The sequence below is a fragment of the Lupinus angustifolius genome, chromosome LG16 (genome assembly GCF_001865875.1).
Source record: "Lupinus angustifolius cultivar Tanjil chromosome LG16, LupAngTanjil_v1.0, whole genome shotgun sequence".
NCBI classification, from domain to species: Eukaryota; Viridiplantae; Streptophyta; class Magnoliopsida; order Fabales; family Fabaceae; genus Lupinus; species Lupinus angustifolius.
The window spans coordinates 16,772,386-16,786,470 of record NC_032024.1 but is presented as its reverse complement, the minus strand read 5'-3'; the positions used below and the strand labels follow the sequence as shown (position 1 = coordinate 16,786,470).

General features: G+C 28.4%; 1 protein-coding gene and 1 non-coding gene across 2 annotated transcripts; one reads left to right on the top strand and one right to left on the bottom strand.

Moving 5' to 3' along the window:
- LOC109328946 (ATP-citrate synthase alpha chain protein 3) lies at nucleotides 1,590-6,710 on the top strand. The gene is made up of 12 exons (XM_019562592.1): nucleotides 1,590-1,781; nucleotides 1,919-2,095; nucleotides 2,899-3,060; nucleotides 3,213-3,293; nucleotides 3,790-3,841; nucleotides 4,113-4,227; nucleotides 4,342-4,423; nucleotides 4,847-4,942; nucleotides 5,076-5,177; nucleotides 5,293-5,409; nucleotides 5,490-5,606; nucleotides 6,463-6,710. The coding sequence occupies exons 1-12, from the start codon at nucleotides 1,683-1,685 to the stop codon at nucleotides 6,532-6,534; spliced, it is 1,272 nt and encodes a 423-aa protein (XP_019418137.1). The 5' UTR covers nucleotides 1,590-1,682; the 3' UTR covers nucleotides 6,535-6,710.
- Nucleotides 7,442-7,515, bottom strand: TRNAI-UAU. Its single transcript has one exon. It is a non-coding gene; the product is annotated as a tRNA-Ile (tRNA).

Genomic DNA, 14,085 nt, shown 5'->3' with positions numbered 1-14,085 from the left:
CTTGTGGGTAGACGGATAAGTAGGAGAATATAACAGGAAGATATATCATTTTCCTTTGAGAAAATAAAGAGAGAGGCTTAGCCAAATCATATAATATTGGTTGGTGTTTTTTCATGCTTGTAGCCTATGGTGTTTGCTTGCATTTTTTTATTAAATATTTATTCAATTGCATTTTAAATTTCTTTGGTAGGCAAATTCAACATATTCAAAAGCTAGTGGGGTTAGTCACTTGACAAGGAAGAAAGAATAATTATATTTTGGGATTTAAAAACAAAATGAGACAATCAACTTTGGAGCAATCACCTCATTGACAATCACATTTCCTGGTTAGTGTTTAATATATTTTTTATACAAGCAAAACATCTTTTGTCCAAAGTAAAATCCATGTCCTTTATTTAATGGATTAAAAAGTCTATCATGCCCCTATCCACCTACTCCTTCGAAAAGATTATTTGTCTAAAAAATGTGACCCAAATTTTGTCTTATCCAATAAAATTATAATATTTATTAAAAACAAATTAAGTGGTGGAAAAAAAATTAAAATTATATGATAATTTTTAATGTATCACCATTTTATTAAACAGAACATAGTTGAGACAACATTGACATCTTGAGATGTTTATCTCTTACTTAACCCAAATAAAAATTCAATATTTATAAAAGTAACATAATTTACTCTGATTTAAAATGGAAAAATATATATTGAACTCACCTCCTCTAATAAGTGGCACATATCATTCTATTTTGAGTATTTTATTAAGAAAATGTGACATTTTTCATTTTAGAAAATACAATTGACCTTTCAAAATTAGCTTAATTGGTTAAGCTTTTGACACATAATCAAAAATGGAGTTTCATAGAAAAAGATTGAATTTATATCCCAAAAAATTCTTTCCACTTTTCTTTCCACCCCTTTCACGCCTTCACTTTTCACTACAAAACAAACATATAAGAGAAGAAAGTGAGAGATAAAATATAATTTTATATAAAATGTCAATAAATCATTCAAAAATTGATATCTTAATTTTATCTTTTCCTTTTCTATCTAATTCAAAATAATCATTCTTATAATTATTGACTAGTAATTAGCAAATAAAATAATATATATATATCACAATATTTAAGTATATTACTTTTTTTAGTAACTAACAAAAATCAATATTTTTTATTTTAATTTTTAAGTATAAAATATCACAATATTTAAGTAATAACACCATTTCTCTCATCTCTGCACAATCAAACAAAGAAAAGATAAAAAAAACATATATTTCATTTATCCCCTTATTCTCTTGTATTAAATAATAAAAAAATCTACTCTATTTATCATAAGAATCTATTTTCTAAACCATATATAATATTAATTAAAAAAATTAAGTATATTTTTTCTATTTTTAGTTTAATATCATTAGTGTGAAACATAATTTCAGACAAAAAAATCCTTCCTCTTTCTTTCTTTCTTTCTTCATAGTCTCTTCAAGAGTGAGCATAATTATACTCCTACAGATAAAAACAACACCTACCCCAATCCACTATGTCCCACCGTCCAATGCTTATTCCAACAATAAACATCTAATGACTTATAACACCACTTCATAGTTCATAACTTCATATCACCTTTGACACTTTCATAGCATCTCTTCCACTATCTTTCACTCTTTGACCCTTTAACTCTTTTTCCTCAAATGGCTAGAAAAAAGATCAGAGAATTCCACTCTAAGAATCTCATCAAAGAACATCTCAAACGCATTGCTTCAATTCATCTTGATACCCTTTCAGCTCAGGTTACTAAAAATATATACTTTTTTTTCATAAGTTTACTTTATGCATGTGATCATTTTATGTTGTTCTTTATGTTCCTTAATTCGTTAGTTATATTTGATGTATATATATATATATATATGTTTTTGTTTTTGCATAGGTGACAGAATCAACTGATTTTGTTGAGTTGACAAATCAATATCCTTGGGTTTCTACGACCAAGTTGGTTGTGAAGCCTGATATGTTGTTTGGGAAACGTGGAAAGAGTGGTTTAGTTGCTCTTAATTTAGATATAGCCCAAGTGGCTCAGTTTGTTAAAACTCGCCTTGGTGTTCAGGTAATTGCTCTGCTGCTATAGAATTATTAATTCTCAATTCTTGATTTTATATATAGATATAGATAGAGGGAGAATCGTTGATCCATATAATAAAGATTCGAGAAAGTTAAGCTTAGGACCGACTATGTATAACATCAGACAAATATAGGGACACATCAGACACATATAAGATATCATGTGACAACACCTTTTTATTGTTATAGGTGATGAGTGGATCTTCTTATTTGAATGAATAAGACTAGATAAATGCACATGAATTTTTTTAGTGGTTATATGGTCATTAAGTAACTTTTTATTTAGGGTCTATTTGCGACTTGATTTTTGGAGGGTAACGGAGGGAACGGAATACTTGTCAGGTGACTCTGAAGTCTTCCCTTCCGAAAACAAACTTGCAAACCGACTCTAGGGTCCGTTTGCGAGTTGAATTTTGGCGGGAAAGAAATGAAAATGGAAGATTTTATAGCCATGAAATACACTTGTGAAATGACTCTGAACCTTCTCTTTTTTTTCCTTCCTCTCCAAAACTCAACTCACAAACACAGATCCTTCTTAGAGACGAAACTAGAAAAATAAACACAGGGGCAAAATTTTATTGATAGAGCATGTCAAGTATAACACAGATCATCAATAATATATCAATACCAATGACTTGATTCAATAAGAAGCATGGGGGAGGGAGTGGCTGTCACTTTTTGGCATTACTATTTCAGCTCCTGCTTTTATTCTTGATCATCGGCGAATATTTGCTCCTATTACATTTTTAAAATACACACTCGCCTCATTGTATAATTTTTATTTCTTAGGTTGAGATAGGTGGTTGCAAGGCACCTATAACTACATTCATTGTTGAACCATTTGTGCCTCATGATGACGAGTATTACCTCTCTATTGTTTCCGAAAGGCTGGGGTGTACTATCAGCTTCTCAGAATGTGGAGGCATAGAAATTGAAGAGAACTGGGATAAGGTATTGATTATGTGCACTTAAATTGTGGTGTTCTTTTGCTTTTGATCCGATTTTTTGTTTCGATGCCCATGTATTTCCATAATTGTGCTAGTAAGAACAAATGAAGCTTGATGCCCCCATAACCTGACATTTATGATTGCTATCACATATAGGTTAAAACTATATTCCTTCCGACCGAGAAAACTATGACTCTAGAAGCATGTGCACCATTGATTGCTACACTTCCTTTGGAGGTGAGTATTTCGGCACTTGTATGATGTTTGTATTAGTTTCTTGTGTTTTTTGCATATTGTGAAGACGTCATCAGGTGATGTTAATTAATGTGACTGCATAGTGTGGATGCACTTTATTTAGGTACGTAAGTCTAGATGTGATCGGGTGATTTTTTTGGATAAGTATAGTCTAGAAGTGAGGGTGAGTCTCGATATAACAGGAAGGTTGCTGCTTAGTGTCGGGTTCAAATCCTTGAAATAGTCTCTCCCCCATCAGAGGTAAGACTGCATACATCTATCATCTTGCCCACTAGGTGGAAGCCTTGTGCAGTAGGCCGCTCTTTAAGTATAGTCCGGATGCATTTAAATGCCTTTTGGTGCCGAACATTCTCCTATCTTCATTCAGACATCATAGATTTCACACTTCTGCATTTTAAGGATGATGCTTCTTTGTGTTCAATACTTTTTTGTTGTTGCTCTGTATCCAGTAAGTGCTTATTCTACCTTCAATTCTCAGATTCGAGGAATAATTGGCGATTTCATAATGGGGGTGTTTGCTGTCTTTCAAGGTATGCAATTAACAAGGTTGACAAACTATTGTATCATCCGATTGTTTCAGAACCTGAAGCGTAATATGAAATTTGGAAAGCCGAGTCGTAAAGTGCTTTAGAACTTTAACATGTGATTTTAATTCTTTTTTTTTTAACTTGCCAAATTGCGCAAGATTAGTTTCAAGAGAGTTATGAATATAACTTGCAAGACTTTGTTCCCTTGCACACTCTTATTCCTATATTCACAATATTCATTTCTAACCTTTTTTTACTCCCATATCCTCCTCAGATCTCGACTTCAGCTTTCTCGAGATGAATCCGTTTACACTGGTCAACGAGAAGCCATATCCACTGGATATGAGAGGGGAACTAGATGACACTGCTGCATTCAAGAACTTCAACAAGTATAGTCCTTTTGATATTGATCTTCAGAATAGTTCAATTTTGAAATCGGTGCAATTTAGCAGTTAATGCATATTGCTGTCTTTTACCCAATCTATATGTCGTTATGCATTCAGGTGGGGCAAGATCGAGTTTCCGTTGCCTTTTGGAAGAGTTCTGAGCCCTGCCGAAAGCTTCATTAATTCTTTCGATGAGAAGGTATTTTTATTCGCGTAGTCATTTTCATATTATTATTACCTGCAATTTCTATGTTCGCATATGTTGAGAGGGAAGGAGAGTTTCTTATACATTAAGCTTATCTTTGCAGATCACATCTTTAGAAATATGCATAAGTGAATTTCATGATTTCACTCGAAGGATTTCGAGAATCTTTGGTATTATATTCTTCTTAGAGACAGTTAATGGTGATATTTGCAAGTTGCAACACCACCGGCCGGAACTATGTAAAATATAAGGCTACAGTAAGAACTTGGAAAATACTAAATTTTTTGAGAAATGTTATCAGAATTAAGTTTTTCCCGTTACCATTCCAATCAAATCGGGAAGATAAACTTTTGAGAAAGACTATCATCCTTATCACATGATAAATCTTGCTAAAGTATATTCTTTTTCATGTCGAAGACAAGTGCATCCCTGAAATTTACCGTATTAAACCCAAAAGGACGCATCTGGACAATGGTAGCCGGAGGTGGTGCAAGTGTTATTTATGCTGATACTGTAAGTTGTCGTGCTTTAGCGGATTTATTTCAGTTCTGGTAGAAAATGTGAATAAAGGATCACCTCGATCCGTGATAGTTACGTTATCTCTTAGTAGGTATTTTGATGGCTTAATCTACCATCTATTGATTAGGTTGGAGATTTAGGCTATGCATCAGAGCTTGGAAACTATGCCGAGTACAGTGGAGCTCCAAATGAGGACGAGGTGTTGCAGTATGCAAGAGTCGTAATCGATGTAAAAATCATAACCAATTGGTTTTCTTGTGGCTCAAGTTTAACTAACTTGTCATAACTAGTCCCTTCATCACTAAAAATCAATTTTTAAAATCATGCTCTCGACTGTCTTGCAGTGTGCTACATCAGACCCCGATGGCCGTAAGAGAGCCCTTCTTATTGGAGGTGGCATTGCAAACTTCACCAACGTTGCTACCACATTCAGTGGTATTATTCGAGCGCTGAAAGAGAAGGTATGCTATTCTAGGTGTATCCTTGTTCCACTTCAAGTTCTTAAATTGACACTCATGCATCGGTCCCGGTCGCTGTACAGGAATCGAAGCTTAAAGCAGCGAGAATGAACATTTATGTTAGAAGAGGTGGTCCAAACTATCAGACCGGTTTGGCAAAAATGTCTGCATTGGGCGAAGAATTGGGACTACCAATTCAGGTATGGATGATAATCTTTCTCCGAATCTCACATTTAAGCGTACCACGACTGTGCCCAGCCGTTGACCAAAGATCAATGATTTAATTAACGCTTCGTGAAAAAAGTTAAAAATAGCTTATTTTTTATAAACTTTGCCGATAAGCTTGTCGAAATAATTTAAGAAGTGCTTATAGGAAACTAACAAGTTTTCTTTATAAAATATTTTCATAAGCTATATAAGCTTTTCCAAACACCCCTTGAATGCATTTTGATTTGTAGTCAATATGTACACTTAAATGGGTTAAATTGTTGAGAAATCTTGTGACTAGTTCTTAACCTTAAAGCTTTTGCATTAAGCCTAAAGGGATTTCAAAGCATTACAAGTGGAGTGTCTCCATTAAGAGTTCTCTACCATTTTTTTTTAAGTTTTTGGATTGAGATCCTCTTCGATACCCGGGTGAAGATTGCAACACGTGACAAAAATTGATTTGAAGTTATTTTTCAATAATTTTTTTTAAATCAAGAAATTTACATTTCTCCTCATATTTCAATACTGGAGAGGAGCTGATAAGTAAGTTTTTATATCTATGTATTGGGTTTATTCAAGTGTGAAGTCTCACATTGGATATGTGAAGAGAAGTTGAAAGAATTTATAAGTGTAAAAGGCCATGAAACTATTGTATTAAGGTTTTGGTTTAAGACATGGTGTCTCACATGTGACTTTTCACTCTTCCTATACCCCATTAACAATGGAACTCCCTGGTGATTGGACCGGCGATTGGAGGCTCCCCGATCGCAGTCTAGTCCAACATTATATCACAAAATTCAGGTTTGTCTTTTATTTTGTTGTGTAATTGTGGTGATCTTATGGTTTCAGGTTTATGGACCAGAAGCCACAATGACCAGTATATGCAAACAAGCTATTGATTGCATCATTTCTGAAGCATAAAGCAGAATACTGACACTGTTTATGAGACAAAAAAGAATAATATTGAAAAAGGGGATGTGTTTGCATGCATGATATTTTACTTTTGTCTTTAATTCTGAGTGATTTTATTGCTATATTTTGGACCAAAATATAGCTATGACATGATAAAATCCCCTAAAGTAATTTGTGAATGATATGATTTTAGTTTATGGTGTTTCCTACCATGTTATTTATACAACTATATGTTATTATGTAAATGGAACAAACTGGACATTCATTTTAAACTTTATTTATTATTTAGTTTGATAAACATGATTCATAAATTAAACAAGTAAACTTAGTTAAAAATTAAACTTATTAAATAAAAAAATCAAATTTAGTCAAACACAGTTGAGCTCAAATTGAATAATGCACAAACTTCAATTGAGCCAAATTTAAGCTCGAAATAGTGTTTGTTTTTGAACTCTATTGAGCCATGTTTTGACTCATTTTCAATTAAATGTGCAACATCACATAAGACCCATTTCTATTTGGGTCTTATTATTTACCCATATCAATTAAGTTAATTTATATAACCTTTTGTAATAAATAATATTGCAATGTTAACATCTGATAAGATCCATTTATATTTAAATCCAATTTTTTTACAAATACCCATAAGATAATTTATATAACCTTTTTTGTATTTATATTGTATTAATAACGTTATTACAATTCATATCACAACTCTAGCCATTAGCTTGCAGATATTGTAGCTTGTATGTGACCTCATTTAATAATATTTAGGGAAAAATCTTATTTTTAAGCAAATGCAGTAAAAATGCAACATACATATAAATTGATATCAGTCCATTTTTTAATTTGATATTAAAATTACATAATATGGTTGAAACTCTTTTCACAAATTAAGCCATAGCTTATAAAACAATGGTCCCGGCGGGGCTCGAACCCGCGACCTTCGGCTCATAAGACCAACGCTCTAACCAACTGAGCTACGGGACCATGATGTTAACCTTATTTAATGGCTGGTTTATATATTAATATATTAATCCTCTTCTAATGACAATTTTCTTTCACACCATTTGCCATGCTTTTATTCCTCTACAATTCTTTATGTTTGCATATTTTCTCTGTTCTATGCTTTTCTTTGTATTTAAATATAAAATAAATTATTCTTGTAGTAACTGTTTTAATAGGTACAACATAATAATGTATGATTAATTGTAGGAACAAAAACGTTATTACTTTTTAATATATTGACTGTGTATAATTTTTTTTTTATAATAAATATCTCAGGTCCAAGATTGACTAATTATTACTTTGAGATGTTATAAATCATTGAAGTGGGTGTTAACTTCACATACATTTTTTTATTTATGAGAAGGGTTAATGTGTAACATCATATTCAATGAATGTAAAAATCTACCAAATAGGTGTTAAGTTATTTTATTAGTAAATAATCATATTATTTTGTTTATTGAAACTTTTTGGAGTAAAATTTGATATGCAAATTTTAAAATTTTGTATTTTTGTAAAGGCATTAAAGGACATCATTTGTTATGTGACAATGTGAGAGTAAGACAATGCATTACTTTTACTATATCTAAGAGATTCTTTTTTATAACATTTCTAGAGTAACATTTGATTCTTTTTTATAACATTTCCAAATTAACATTTGATTAATTAACTGGAGATGAAAATTAAGATATTACATGTTTAATAAAATAGAAATAAAAATTAATATAAGCTAAGATTGGATTTATATGTGACTGGAGGAAATATTATCACAATTATATCTCCACTAATTTAAATAAATTCCTTTAATTTTAAGTCATTAATCCACTATCAATTATAATATTTACTTTAACTTAAAATCATTGTTTAAGAAATGTAAATTAAATAAATCAACTTTAGAAATCCAATTCCAGCCCTTGTTGAAATATTAAGTAAATTATTCTCTTAACGAATAATTATTCTCTTAACTTTTAGTATTTTTGTTTTCCCTTTTTTTATGAAAGAGAAAACAAATACAATTATTATATCCATGCGAGATTATATATGCCTTCTATTTCATATATGTAAATTATATTATGAGTTTTATTATTCGTATGGATAAGACGTTTGTCTTATGATCTAATTAGTAAGTTGTCATGAGTTGAAATTTTAGAATTAATCTTTTCACTTGATCACGAGGATAAGGTATGTATATTTTATCTTCCATATATTCATATATCTACTGTGTGAAAGACTCGCGTGTTGGGCCAACTTTTTTAATTGAATACTATGAGTTCGAATCTTAAAAATAACATATTTACTTACGATGATTATAAAATTGCATATATCTATTTTCACTAAATCTTATTAGGTTGGAGCCAAAACTCCAAGCTTCTCAATAAGTTAGAATAATCTCAAGTTGATTTTAAGTATTTAATAATATATTTTATATTCTTAATATATACATATTTAAAAATATCATTATAAAATTAAAGAAGTTCCATTTTAGACATACATGAAATGAAAAACAATATTCTAAACTTTAGGGCAGCCCTTGACAGAAGAAGCAGTTGCACTACAAGAAGACAAGGACTACTCTTTGATCAAATGCATAAAAAGTAGGTATGACATGCAAATCATTATATTAATGGTAGGTCAAAATATAATATTAATATAATGCTACAAATTAATTTAAGGTGGCACCAAAAAATTTCAGTTAGAGCATCTCCAGTACCAACTAAAATCTTTATTTTTATTTATGACTCATACATTATTTTATAATTTATTATAATTTCTTATAAAATAAGAACAATGTATATTTTTTTCTCAAATCGATAAATAATATTCTTATTTTTTATATGGTTCTTACAATATCTATATTTTTCACTCGATATCTATTTTTTCCACAACATCTATATGTCTCTTCACTTCTTTAACTTGGTTAAGAAAAAAAAAATATTCTTATTTAGAACAAAAAATAAAAAATAAGAATAATACAATAAAAAATAAAATAAAAATATTCTTACTCCATTAATCAGAACTTTGAACTTATTCTTAAAGGTGTAGGTTGAACTTATTCTTAAAGGTGTAGGAAGGTGTTAAGTTCTTACACGTGTACCATCAATATTGGTTAATATCCATTATGTGGTTAAAGGAAACAAGTCAAAGACCTAAACATCACATCATTTAAATGTAAGAAGGAGCATACATCATCACACCTCATTAATGAAAAAAGTTGTTTTTTCTTGAAAATAATATTTGTTTGATTGTGTAAAAATATTGTTTTAGTGTCTCATATTAAAGTGCTAACATTAAAAGATAATAAATAGTTCTTTAAATATAAGTAATAAATAATTGGAAGATAAAACTAATAGATATGAAAGTGTAAAAGATAATAAAACTCCTACAACGGATAATTTATAGAAATTAATAAATTTGAAATAAAAAATAATTGAAAGTCTCATTAATCCTTTTTTGGTTCAAGAATGAGTTTTAGAATTACTTTATTCAAGGAGGAGGTCTCACAATAAATAAATATATATTTATATATATATATATATATATACTTCCTACATAATTAAAAACCCATACATTTATTAATTTATTTAGAGGTGTCATTACATTATAAATTTAGAGATCATTTGATTGTTCTAAATATGAAAAGATAGCATATCTTATTATAATCAATGGTTTTCAAAACCAATAGTATAATAAGAAAGGTTTATATTGTGGAATCATCATACCTTGTATTTTACCAAAGTTCTTTTTAAACTATTAAGGGTTATGATTATAATATGCATGATAAAATATTGTATGTTTTTTATCTAATCCTCAACCACCACCATCTTCCCACATATATTCTCAAACAATAATCTTTCCATCTCTACTAATATTATATTATCATTATAATAGTACATTATCTGCATCACAATCATTATTATAGGAAGAGTTAATTATTGACACCCGATAATTATACAAATCATCTCTTATTTTTTAGATATACACAAACTTCCGTTAGTTTTTATACTTTTGTTACATTGGTTACACCTGTATGAGAAAAAAGTGTAATTTTTTAAATAAAAATGTGATAAATATAATTAAGTTAAACAAAACATGGTATATCGTGAGGAAAAATCCAAATAATATACAAATCAATGTATATTTATTATTATTTGTTATAAAATACATCAACAATTCTAAAGAGATATTGTTTAAATCGCTCTTGTACTATATCGTAACGAACTAAAAATAATAATGAGGTATCGACTCATGTATTATTTGGATTTGTCTCAACAATATACCATGTTTTGTTTAACTTAATTGTATTTATCAAATTTTTTGTTCAAAAAATTTCACTTATTTCTCATACAGAGGTGATCAGTGTAACGAAATATAAAATTTAGGAAGGTTTGTGTGACCGCAGAAAGTGAGAGATGATTTATATAATTTTACTAAAACTCACAAATAGCGGTATAATTTACTCTTATATGTATCATCACAACTATCACCATTTATACCACCATCATCATTATCATCACTCATATCTTTATTGCCTCTACTATTACCACTACCCCAAAGCCTCATCACTAGTAAGCCAAAAATAATATAAATTATATGTAATTCTCTAAGCTAACTTTTATTATTTGCATATAATTTATATTGTATCCTATTTCTATTTAGTGAATTGACTTGTAACTATCAAAATTAGATATATATGAATCATATGATGAAGTGGGGAAGCTTAAACTAATATATTATAGAGGAGACCAAAACAAAACCTTAAATTTCGAACACATGTACTAAACATATAGTGTCTTTACCATATATCTAAAATTAAAATGAAATATTAACAAAAAAAAGTTTGTGATCAAAATAATAATAAATAAATTATTAGAAAATACCTTAATTAAATATTGATCTTCACCTTTTCAACGACTTCAAATCATTTGTAATTAAATCACAACTTTTAATTGTGTATCTAAATATGTCTATATATAATTTTCTAAAAAATAATTAAAAAGTGAGGGGGAGATGATGAAAGTTTATATAGCTCATATTTTATGATACTTTTATATAAGTTCTCTTATCTATCTTTATCATATCATTACAATTAAATCATGAGAAAAAGATGTATACTTTGACAGTGTAAGAGATTTTTATATTATCATTATATAATTTATCATTTATATTTTAATATCATTAACTTTAAATAAAAATAATACAAAAATATGATGAATAATATATTGACTGTGTATAATTTTTTACACTATTAAAGCATAAATATTACCATCTTAAATCATTCATCAAAAGCTAATTGATGGAAACACATGTCATGATTATATATTTTTAACACTATTTGCTGAACCTACTTCTACCCCAACGTTTTTCCATTAAGGTGTTCTACAAGTAAGAGTTAAATAATAATATCTCGATATGTAAATATGTAAAAATTATCGAAGTGATTTTTGTCTTTACCAATAAACAAAATATTTATTCATACATACAATAAATATTAAATCTCTAATATTATGTCTAAGAAACTCAATCATCCATATCCCATAGGCTATATTAGATTCTTCTTATACATACCCAAACTTTAAGCTATCATGAGTACCCATTTTCTCCCTCCTTTTAATAATGGTATTTGTATATTATTTTCATACATCAAATATTTAAGTTTTATATATTTTATTTTGATAAATTATAATATTTTTTAAAATTGAATATACTTTATATTGTAATTTTTATTAGGTGCACTTTATATTATATTTTTTTGTTCTGATTTTAATGGTTAAATTAAGGTGAGAGCGTAGTTAATATATTGGTAATAGATATATATGATTATATGATTTTTTTTTATAAATTAAAATTTGTTAAGGACAAAATAGTAAAATTATACTATTGTAATAATTACACCATATTTTCCCTTTATATATAATATAGATATAGATGAAATTTTTCATATTTTCCATTTTTTAAAAAGGAGGGTGCCACAATATTATTTTTTATTCCCTTTAGTCAACTCAAACACTCATACATCCTATATTAAAAAATATAGAATATATAGTAAATTAGATTCATAGGTGGAGGAATGAAGCTTAAATTTTCACCACATGTTGGGGCTTTAAGCTTGGAGTAATAATAATGTATGTAACACTCTATTTTTTTTTCCAAACTAATGCTTAATAATTTAGTTTGGAAAATGAAATCCCTAAAGATTAAAGAGAATTCCAAACTTTTTAAAAAAGCATTCAATGTGCGAAATATTAAAAACATTGAATTCTCAAACGAACGGAATACTATTTTGGAGTTTAGAGAAAGCTTAGAATATATTAATTGATAATATGTGCCTAGAAAATCTTTTTATTTTTATTTTTAAAGTGGAACTTTCTTACTCAATTCTTATATTTACTTATATTTATCTTTATTGTTGATGTTAATCTTTACTATACGAGTTGAAGATAAAAAGTTAACATAATACAAACATGTATTAGAAACTTAAGTTTATGTATCTCAAAATATTAAATTCATATTTCCCCTTATTTTTAAGCTTCTGATTTACCACTATAATGGTCGATTTTAACATTTTCCCAATATTTATTTATCAATTTTTGTTCTTGAAATGTTTATCAACATTTAAATGCTATGTTAATTATCTTTCAACAAAGTTATATTTGTTATTATAATTATAACAAGCCTACTCATTCCTTCTCATTTATTTCAATGCGTAAAATTATTCATATAGTTTTAAGAAATTATTAAATAATATAAAAATTGATATAATTTGACTATAATAACCTTACTTAAATCTATATTTAAAATTACATTAAAATGGAGGAAAAAATGAAGGAGAAAAAAAAATGTATGCACTAACAATATAAGAATTTTTTGCACAATTGTTATATCAATCACTATTTATATTTAATTATCATTGACTCTAAAATATAAACAATGCTTTAAATTGCGGTCACAATTGCAGTTAATGTGATTGCCTTAATATTATCGTTGAGATGTAAATTGTGACAATTGAAGTATGATTTTTTTTTTTGAATTCGGTATGGTTGGTGTGGTTAACACAACGTTGATGTAGTAGTGTAAGACTTCATTAGATCTTTAGGATAACAAAAAATGTTAAAAGTTCGGCTTCTATGAGCGACACTTGTTTAATTCCTACTCGTGGGCGAAGAAATATCATTGATAATACAGAAAAAATAAATAATAATAAATAAATGATTGCTTATAAATATTTACAATACATGCATATTAACAAATGTGAAATCATTAAAAAATAGAATACAAAACATAAAGATATAGAAGAAGAAAAAATGTAGCCACCAACCTTTTAAGATATTATTATCGTGTATTTACTTTCAATAATAATTAACTCAACATTCAATTTTCAAATTTCAAAAGAGTAATATAAAGGATGAATAATATAATGATGACCAGGGATTCACTTACTTTTATTTCTGTTCTAACCATCAATTTTAAGAAAATCTAATGATTTGAATTAACCTACATCTTAGATAGTAACAATATTGTCTTTTTTCTTTTTTGTTTTACATCCTTACGCTGGAA